The following is a 10,590-nucleotide window of genomic DNA, read 5'->3' on the forward strand; positions in this document are numbered from 1 at the left end:
GATGATAAACATTCGTTTTATACCACTCAAAGCAATCCACCATACTGTATGTTACTGATGATAATATCATGATGTAGAACATCTTTTTAGTACTGCTGTCCACACCTATACACTTCCCACTTTTCACAATGGCGACAATTGGTAGTAGGGAAATAATAGACTTCTGCATGTGTGTTTCTGCATGTGAATTTCTGTTTGCCCCAAAAGTAATAAATACATCTTGTATATCTAGTTTCCTTGCTACTTACTGTCTGAAACAAAACTAGATTACGAGACTAGAGTATATCTTTGATTTGCTACATCGAGAAATCCAGGGAGTAGTGCTTCTTATATCAATTCACTACACTGTAAACACTATTTGATTTCAGGATGGACTGATAACCTGAGAGTCCTTTACTCTGGGAAGTTGCGTAAAACCATCCAGTCAGATCAAAGCACAGAAAGTGCTTGCGGCTTTGTGTGCAATATGCAGGAATGCCTCTTTCTAGGCCCCCTTGACAGTTTATTGCTGGGTTGAGGTTAGGAATCCATCCAATCCAGTCAATTTCCAATGACAGGATTGAGGTTTTATCAGTTCAAAGTACAGAAAAATAGTGGCAGCCTAAAAGTTACACAACTGGACAGTTAACACACAGGCTGCAATGCACCTGAGTTTATTAGAGTGACCTTTCTAGATCGATCTGCTAAAATCTCAAGAAGGTGGGCAATGATGGGTAAACTGGTAATCCCAGAATAGTAGATATACAGGCAGAAATTATGCAAATAAATAAATAACAAAAAATGTTCTTACCAAATACCTCATCTTGTGACTCCGGTGAGTCTGTTGGGATGTGTTCAGGTACTGTTGAGGATCCCTTCAAAAATACAAATACAAAGTTTTACATTTACAACCAAATAATGTTTAAATAAAACATAAATTGTAATTGCATTTCAAGAAATAATCAGTGCTTCATTTTTAGAAATAATGTTGTATTACCAAAACCTAAATATTCAAGCACTGTAGTTCTGTTTCATTCAGTAGCTTTCTGAAATCCAGAATAAATTGAATATATAAATAAACAAAAACAGTAGTTATTACTCTTAGTGTACCACTCAACATGTGTTTAACTACTAGTACCTGTCATAAATCTACAAATAAGACATCTGTTAACATTAGGTTAACATATTTTTGTAATCCCGGTACAGTGGGTCTCTTGTCTGGGTTGTCCTTTATCATCCTTATATATATATATATAAAGGATATATAAGGATATATATAACTACACTGCACTACACTTCCAAATGCTAAACTGCATGTGAACACTTGTTTTCACAACACATTGCAAAATGCACAATAAAGACTTTTAAAATGCACTGCAAACCCACTTTACTTCTCCTTAATGCTTGACGTAACATTGAACTTCTGATCACGTTACTGTCATAAAATCTCTGCTTTTTCTTCTTTAAATGTAAAACCAGGAGAAAACACTGAACACTCTACATATTTATTTTATGTTTAACCGCATAATTAGCACTGCACACAACAAACTAAAACATTAAACTAAGCTAAAAAATTAAAGCTAAATTAAATGAAACTTGATTGCGCAATATAAATGTGGCATGAGAAACAAACAAACAACTGCATGGGAAGTGAGTGAAAAAGTAACCAATGACAAATCCAAAACCAAATAAATCCAGCTGTGTAGCCCATTTGTAATATAACTGGCCTCCAGTATGACTAAATATCTGTATTATCTAGCAATGACTGGTGCCCCCTAGGGTAGATGGTGAGTACTCTTCATAAAGGGAGTGGTGCTACTGGTGGCTGTACAGTATGCCCAGTGCTTTAAAAATTGGGGGCTATAGAAGCTTTAAACTTTTTTTTTTTTGCCTACTTAAAAATAAATTTTGTCCTAGTGCCTGTGTGTTCAAGAGAACTAAATCATCACTTCTGGTAAAACCGGCATAAAACAGAAAGGGAAGTTGTAGCCAATGGAGAAACCACTGTTGCTCTTTAATCAAATGTAATAATAGTAATAAAAAAATATATTAAAAAACACGTTTGCCAAATTTTTATTTTGCTAGCGATCTGTGGCAGATGCCTTAAGCCTGGGGGTGACAGCATTTTGACATGTAAAAGTAGCCAAGTATTTTGATGACAGGCTTTGGCTCCAGCATTTCAGAATCGGCGGAGCAACTTGTTTTCTTTTCTTCTCTAAGCAAATTATATAGTATGACTTTTTGACAGCTTCCACTGTAGTTTAAGCAGGTCTTCTTACCAAATGAAAAATGTATCCACTTCAAGTGCATGTGTATACACATGCACATTTTGGAAATGTAATTCTATTTTTAAAGTTTCCATATCTATTCACCTCTTGGAGTATCAATATCAAAATCTGATAAAAATGTGTGTATATAACAGAGGTCGCGTTAACCGAAAATTGTCCGTCATTGATGGAATTTTTTATCAGTGACAGTCTAAAGTCTAAAGGCCGTCTGTCATTTTGACTGCTTACACTGAGGGTGATCTATTGTAAATTGTAGCTGTAATTCCTACCCCTGTCCAGTCTGTGGCGTGTGCGGCAGAGCAGGGGATCCAGAGCAAAAACGAAACTGTCACGAATGTTTTCCTGAGTTTGATTACGCACAGGCCAGTACACAGAAGCTACAACGATCATTTAAGAACATTTAAGAGCGCCAAAATTGTATTTATTGCTTGAATTTCCTAATGAAATGGACAGAATTTGAAATCTTTGAGACTTTGTTTCATATCAAAAGTAACACAAAGCCTAGCCTATTGCTATTTATTGAAAGGAAGACACACTATGTACTGTTCATTCATCAACTGCAAACAGCATAGACCAAAAGATCGACTGCGATTTAAGAATCGATATTGGTTAATTAAAATGAGAATCTATTAAAAATCGCTTTTTTTTTGTTTGTTTGTTTACCCAGCCCTAGCATATTTTGATGTTTTTAAACACTGCGCTGTCATCCTGTAACGTTGGGTTCATGATTAAACATGAAAATGTCAATAAAAATAAAAGCAACTGAATGTGTTATTCTAATTAAAATATAAAAATTAAAATGACGGGTAATAATAGATTATGACGGAATTTTCAAAATGACGGACAATGTTAAAGTCTAGTGCAACCTCTAGTATATAAACATTGTGACTGAAATAACAATGTGGTCGAGAAAATGTTCAAATTCTTTTGAGATCTTATCACAAGACCTTTTATTATTAGTGTGAAATAATACTTAAATTGTGGTATTGTTATGCATTTTAAACTGAAAAAAGGGTACCCCCATAAAGCACAACTTAATTTGAACACCGGATACCTGACTACCGTCGTAGGTGGTTTGAATAAACAGATCATGAAAATGTTTCAGATGCCATTTATGCCTGTATTTAGCACTGCTCACTTGGGATTGATCACCCAAGACATGCTAATACCAACTGCTGCATCATGATGAAATATGTGATATACAGATGGGGCAAGCAGCAGTTCTGAAACACAGCATGACTTAAAATGTAAATGCAACATTTCTGTAAACATCATTCTCCATCCTGGACAGGGTGTGATTATCTCACTGTAACAGGACATTAACTACCATGTAGTTGGTTATTTCAAGTAATTTCCATAATCTATGATTATCAACAAGAAGGCGGCATGCATTTTCTGTTTAAGTGGAATCTAACATAACACTCACTGTGGGACGGTAGCCCACACATACTGTAGCACCTTACAGACTATGCAATAATATGGCTTGGCTTGAGTTTATGGTTTGTAGATCCTAACTGCTTCATTTTTGAAGATGCTGATCTCTTGCCTTAATGGATATTCCTCCACACAGTATGTAATTAATGGTGTAAATGGTTATCCTTTGATTGCTATATTTTAATTACACGTATTTACATTACATTTATTTCGCAGACACTTTTATGCAAAGCGATTTACAAATAAGGGTAATTGAAGCAAAACAACAAAAGAGCAACAACATAAGTGTTGTGACAAGTCCCGTTAATCTAACGCAGTACACGTAGCAAGGTTTTGTTTTTGTTTTTTATAAACGTGTAAGACCAGGCTTTGCATCCAGGATGGTGAATGCCTTGATTTTGTCAATCTGTTTGCAATTATTAATTCTATCATGAAGAAATGACAATCGCAAATGGTGTACTTACTTTTCCCCAGGTTGTAGGTACATTACTGTAACATAATGCAAGGCACCCAATTTAATCTGAGCAACTCTATGACTCTCAAAAGATTTTAATAATAACAAAACAAAACAAAAAAACTACTAAAAACTATAACTGTAATTATATCACTAATTTGGCCCATTTTAAAATGTTAGATGATACACAAATTGATTAATAAATTAGTAAATACATATAAACAGACAGACAGACAGACAAACATACCTTTGAATCAGTAGGTGGCTCACGTTTTCCAAGATGCTGCCCCATGCTCCTGTGACAAAGTAGAAAAAAAGGGAATATTTATTAAGAAGTAGAAAGGCAAACAATTACTTGATATAATCAATCTGATGTTTGGTATTTGAGAATAGTGTGTGCTACAAAATATATATATATACACTAAAAAATGTTGAAAGTAAAAAGAAAATTGATTAATTAAATACACACTTTGTTTAACACTTTTAAAAGCTAGCCATTAGGTTCAGGTTTAACTGGCTATAATGTCACCCCACAGTGCAAAGCTCTTCACCTGGTTCACTTTTCTCTGTCCTACAGCTACTACTAAATCAGGAGCTGTTTCAAAGCAAAGTGATCCTGGGTATCTCTGTATTTTCTGTCACATTCTTGTTTGGCAAGAAATATTGATCCCTTAAACCTACTACACAGCACTCAGATTATAGCTTCCAACTCTGATGTATCTTCCACTTCATAGTTAAAAACAACAGTGCCCACTGGGAAATCCAAACTCTTTTAGGCCCTGTTTTAATTGGTATTAAGATGCATTTTGATCAATCTGATCACAAGTGGACAATGGAGACACATAGCGGTTTACACCTGGCATTTTAATCCATCTCTTTTGTCCACTTTCGACTACTTCTGACCGCATTACCCATTTACATTACTCCTAAAAAAATGTTGTAAGAAAGTCATAATGGTTTGGAATGACATGAGGGTGTGTAAATGATGACAGTTTAATTTTTGGGTGTCCCTTTAATTGCCCCCTTCACTGCCCCTGCACCTGGCATGAATATTCACTGCAAATGGGCCCACAAATATTTTCCTCATTCATTGATCAAGCAATATATAATAAAACATAAACTAAGAAATATAATAATAATGTTTAAAAAATAATATTTTAAAAATCTGATTGGCTAAGAGGCCTTACAGGAGTGCTGATATACCAGTACCAGAATTGGGACTGTTCACCATTTGTAATGTGTCACTCTGCGTGTCTCTGCATGTTCTAGACAAACAGCACTTCTCCCATCGAGTGCAAATGGCAGAGGAAAAAACCTACTATAATTTTCAACTACTGTACTACTGTTGTAATGTCACAGAATGTAGTTGTAAAAGTTTTTAAGATGTATCAAATATATCTATAACCTTAAAACTTTCAACTTAAAGATTAAAAATCATTTTCACCTTTTTTGAAATAGGCTGTTTCAAGCCAACATCAAACTTTACTCTTTTTGGATGTGGACCAGTCTGTGTTGAATTTATTTTCTCACTGAATCTACGGATCTATCCTCAAGAGGCAGTCGTTCTCTCATCCCTTTGCCATTTTTAAAAGGTGTGTGTGAAACTGACTTTACACAAGCAAGAATTTATCAAAAACAGTTGGCAGGTGAGACCCTCCCCCAACCACCATCCAGATGTTTAAAATCAGCAAGTAGTTACATATCTTGGCACAGGATGCAAAGCTACAGAATTTTTCTTTTCTTTGATTTTCCTGAAATCTGTAGTTACAGCTTGTTTGGTCTGCAAAAATGATACATTCTCACCGAAGACACAGAAGTACAAACGATCAATCCATCTAAAGTCCATGAAGGTTGCTTGACCATTTTTATTTTTTCTCATTTAAGTGATCACCTTAAGGTATTGGTATAACAAAGCCACACGTTTTTTTGTTTATTTTAACTTGCTTTAACCACAGTAGCCATCTTTGTGTCACTGCATACAAAAACATTTGGGTTATAGAGTTTTTTATAGAGCTAGGATGATCCTAGCTCCATGAAACAAAAACTGATCTCTAGTGCGTGCTGCAAAGTACATAAACATTTTGCACATTGTTGTTCCTTGAAGGACTAGTTCGCTTCCAGAACAAAAATTTACAGATAATGTACTCACCCCCTTGTCATCTAAGATGTTCATGTCTTTATTATCAGTCATAAAGAAATTATGTTTTTTGAGGAAAACATTTCAGGATTTTTCTCCATATAATGGACTGATATGGTGCCCCCAAATTTGAACTTCAAAAATGCAGTTTAAATGCAGCTTTAAAGGGCTCTAAACGATCCCAGCCGAGTATTAAGGGTCTTTTCTAGCGAAACGATCTGTAATTTTTAATTTCTTTTAAATGTTAATCTTTTAAACTTCAAGTCCAAATGTAAGTTCCACTCTCAGGGTGAACTTATAAAGGAAAGGATTCGACTCTCAGCCACAACATTTTTGGGAAGTATCCAGTATAGTGTACACGCACAACATTTCAGTGTTTAATGTTTTATTTGTATTTGTTTATTTATTTTTCATTTCTTTTTTATGGGAGTAAGAAAGTGTGAGAGAGTACAACTTTTTTACAGATTCCCTCACTTTGGTGTTGATTATCTCAGTTTTCAGTACAACTGATATTGCTCATATATATATGTACTAAAAATATCTCTAGCAGTATGCTAGAGACAAAACAAACACATTGCATGCAGAACTGTGTTTGTGTTTGTGTTCGTGTGAAACTGAACAGTCCTTACTGTGTTAACTTAACCAACAGCCCGGTTGAATGGAAAGAAGCTAACATCAATTCGGGTAAGTTATACAGAATTACTTACTGTTTATGCTGTTAATGTTCATTACTAATGGCACATGTCTAACAGGTTTTAGGACAAATATAAAATTAAAACCAAAAATTATAGTTCTGTTAACCAAGCGATAATGCACAGGGTGTTACAGTGGTTATTTATTTGAGGCTGTTTCAATTCTGAGGAATTAGAACGTTTCAATTTGTATTTAGTCGGAAGCGTGTGGCGGACCTCCGTCAGAAGAGGGCGAGATTTCACAAAAACACTCGGCAGGTGAGACACCCCCGATCATAATAGAGATGTTTTGAATCAGCTAGTGGGACGCCGCCTTTAGTTTCCCAACACATCTTATTCCCTTCGACGTAAATACGATCGTATGTCGCCCACATTAGTTTCCATCTGAACAAATGCGGAAATTGATAGTTCACGGCCGTGTTTTTACCTGAAAGACAGTCCACAGCGATTATATGCGATTATAATGAAACTTTAAGGCATGAAAAGCTCGAAGCTTTTTCATCTTTGAAGTTGTGTAACTAACGTCATGTTAACACCTCGAGGGCACTCCATGAAAAAGTATGTCTTCCTGTTTGTAATCTGTAACGTGTTGTACTGTTAACACAAAATGATAGTTACTAAAAAAAAGCTTCAAATTTAAATTTAAAACATAATAGTATTGCAAGCGCGGGACGGTTATCTCCTCACATCTGCTTGACACGCGCTTCAGTTTAGTGTAGTGTATGCAAATGAAAATGTGACATCACCAAGATATTTTGCTACAAAACGGGGCCTCTAGTTACACGGAAAAAACAAATATTCATTGTTAACAGGATCGTGATGCTGAACTGTACAGAAAACCGTGCGATCTGTTTTAATGAGTGAGTAACAGTGACAGAAAAGGCAGTGGCTAACAGGCGTTGGAACGTGTTCATCACATCTGGCACAGAAGTTGTAAAGGTGGCCGCAATATGCAATCGAACCGCGACAGGTTACATAATAAATAAGCACAGTCATGACAGAAATAGAACCACTGAGTACAACATCTACTTAGCTAAGAAACAAACTGAGCAGAAATAGAGCATATTTCAAGCAAAAGCGACGGAACCATTTAAGATGTCGTGATTTGACGAACAGACACACAAACACACACACACACGCACATAGACGTACTTGTTTCCCAAACGCGTCCACGCTATGTGTAGATTACAGGTTTCGGCTGCTCGCCTCAGCAGTACATCAAAAAATCCACATCTGCGCAAAATATAATTTTGTAGGCTTTGTTTTTCTGTTTCAGCTGCATGTGGTTTGGATGGATGATCTACTACTGTACTTCCTGCTTTTAGGTAGTGCTGTGTTATTCAGTGGGGTGGGGCTTTGAAACACCACACGTTTGCTAACGCATGTGTATCTAAATACTACTTTTATTGCATTCATCCAGCTAATTATAATTGTAGATATTGTAACTCTAGATATTGTAACAGACAATGTTAAACAATTTACTATATATATATATATATATATATATAGTAAATTCTAAAGTAAGTACCCTTTATTTAATTTATTTTTCATATTATATGAAAAATAAATTAAATAAAGGGTACTTACTTTATTTATTTTAATAAATGAGAACTGCATAGGCTACCCAGTCAATATTACTGTAATGTACAGTGTTTGTTTTCAGCAAAATTTCTGGCAATTTGGAGAACATATGTATATTTTTTACAACATGACCAACAAAAGCATGGTTTTCTGTAATTTAGTTATTCTCAGTAGAGTCAATGGGAAGTCTGCTGAAACAGGCTCTAAACTTTTAGGCTCTAAACGTTTTTTTAGCGTGAACATAACATACTGTACTTGTAACTTCAGAATACAGGCTGTTCAAAATTTGCAAAAAAAAAATAATAAATTAAATAAGGAACACTTCACACCTCTAAATATGTAAGATCCCTACTTTACAGATAAAGAAGCCAGTCCTGTGTTAGTCTACTGTAGAATGTTCATGTGCATCAGATCATTTAACCTGATTTGATTTGAGTTAAAGTAGCGTATTTGATTGCACCATTGTTGTCAGATTTCATTTCTCAGTATACTGGAATGTAATCTTAACTAACAGTCTCTTGACCCCATTTAAGTAGCTAGGAGCTGTACTTGCATGCCTGAAAACAGCTGCCAATAGAAAGAATTTCCAAGGAAATTCCGTAGGATGGGGATTCTGATTAATAACCATATTGAAAAATCCACCTGATTTGTCAGTGAAACTGTTCAGGAATGTGCATATGTATGGTTAGAGTTAGGCGTAGGGGTGGTGTAAGAGATGGGAACCACCCAAGTCCATCCTTACAGTATGTAGGGGATGGTCTTTGGAGACCATTTCATACACCAATTGCACTCAAAGGGGCTTTTCATAATGTACGTAACCCCGGATAATTGTTGTTCCAAACCTTGTTTTTAACCCTGAGTATAGAAACGTTTCACACTTGTAATTTAGTAGCGGGTTTAGCGCCAAATTTTGCCTAGGGTTATGAAACCCTGCTTCACATTGTGATGTCAGACTTGTACAGTGTGAAACGATGTAGTGTTAGAATGTAATGGCTAGATGCTTAGTGACAGACGATGGGGAGTAAAGAAGAGACCGTTTCATGCTTACCCTTATAATCCAAAAAGTCCATTTAGAAAAAACTTGGTAGTAGTCAGCAATATATAATTTGAGGATGCAATGCTAGAGCCTTTATGTAAACAGGTTGTAAACAGTTGACTCCACAAATATGCAAGTAAGAATATTAACACAGTATCCAGGAATGTACAGCATGAAATGTTATCTTATGTATACACTGGATTAATTGTTAAACCCAGGTAAATTAAATTGTGAGCAGTGTGAAAGGTAAAGCATGATAACTCTGCATTCCATTTTTCTAGGTTTTAAAATGACACACTATTTCAGGTGTGAAAGGTGTGAGTTCTACTGAATCCTCTGTTGTCCATGTTACTTAGGTAGTTTTCATTACAATAAGGGGCCAAACAGTATACATTTTGGATGTGTCCTTTATCTGAGGCTACGTCTACATTAATCCGGATACATTTGAAACAGTGCTTTTGTTTCAAAACACTTACCATTTTCAAGCATTTTCCAGAAGTTTCTTGACCACACTGAAACAAAATACTAAAAGCACTTTGCTGCAAATGTGTAAAATGTAATAAAAGCTCACTGAGATGTTACAGAGAAAAAAGACATGATGAAGTTCTCAAACTATTCTTCTGGCACAGTTATTTTATTAGCAAAATATCCCCCCCACCCACTGGTGTGTCCTGGGGGTGGTTGCATAAAAGGTTAAGACTAGTCTTAAAAGTTAGTCAGCTATTTTTTTTTTTTTATTTAAGACTGGTCAAAATTCATTTACATAAAAATGTAGATTTGTCTAAGTTGAAACCAAAAAATGAGACTGATTACCCCTTGTCCTCAACCTGCTAGTTGGTCAGACTAGTTCTTAAGATATTGTCTAAACATAGAGGCTAAGTTTATGCAACAAAGTCACCACATTAAGACGGTGTCTTAAGAACTAGTTTGACTAACTAGCAATAAACCTAGTGGTTATAAGTCTTACTTCTTAGATTCAGATTAGATCA

General features: G+C 35.4%; 1 protein-coding gene across 1 annotated transcript in view; it reads right to left on the bottom strand.

Annotated features, from left to right (window-relative positions):
- Window positions 1-8,330, bottom strand: part of LOC127178361 (myelin basic protein) — an 18,170-nt gene extending 9,840 nt beyond the window's left edge. The window contains exons 1-3 of the mRNA XM_051131197.1: window positions 8,137-8,330; window positions 4,403-4,451; window positions 791-854 (exon numbers count right to left, since the gene is read on the bottom strand). Coding sequence (XP_050987154.1) covers window positions 791-854; window positions 4,403-4,447 — 109 coding nt within the window. The 5' untranslated portion in view covers window positions 4,448-4,451; window positions 8,137-8,330. The remainder of the gene's footprint in view (window positions 1-790; window positions 855-4,402; window positions 4,452-8,136) is intronic.
- Between the last annotated feature and the right edge of the window lie 2,260 nt (window positions 8,331-10,590).

Source organism: Labeo rohita, chromosome 16 (genome assembly GCF_022985175.1).
Source record: "Labeo rohita strain BAU-BD-2019 chromosome 16, IGBB_LRoh.1.0, whole genome shotgun sequence".
Lineage (NCBI taxonomy): Eukaryota > Metazoa > Chordata > Actinopteri > Cypriniformes > Cyprinidae > Labeo > Labeo rohita.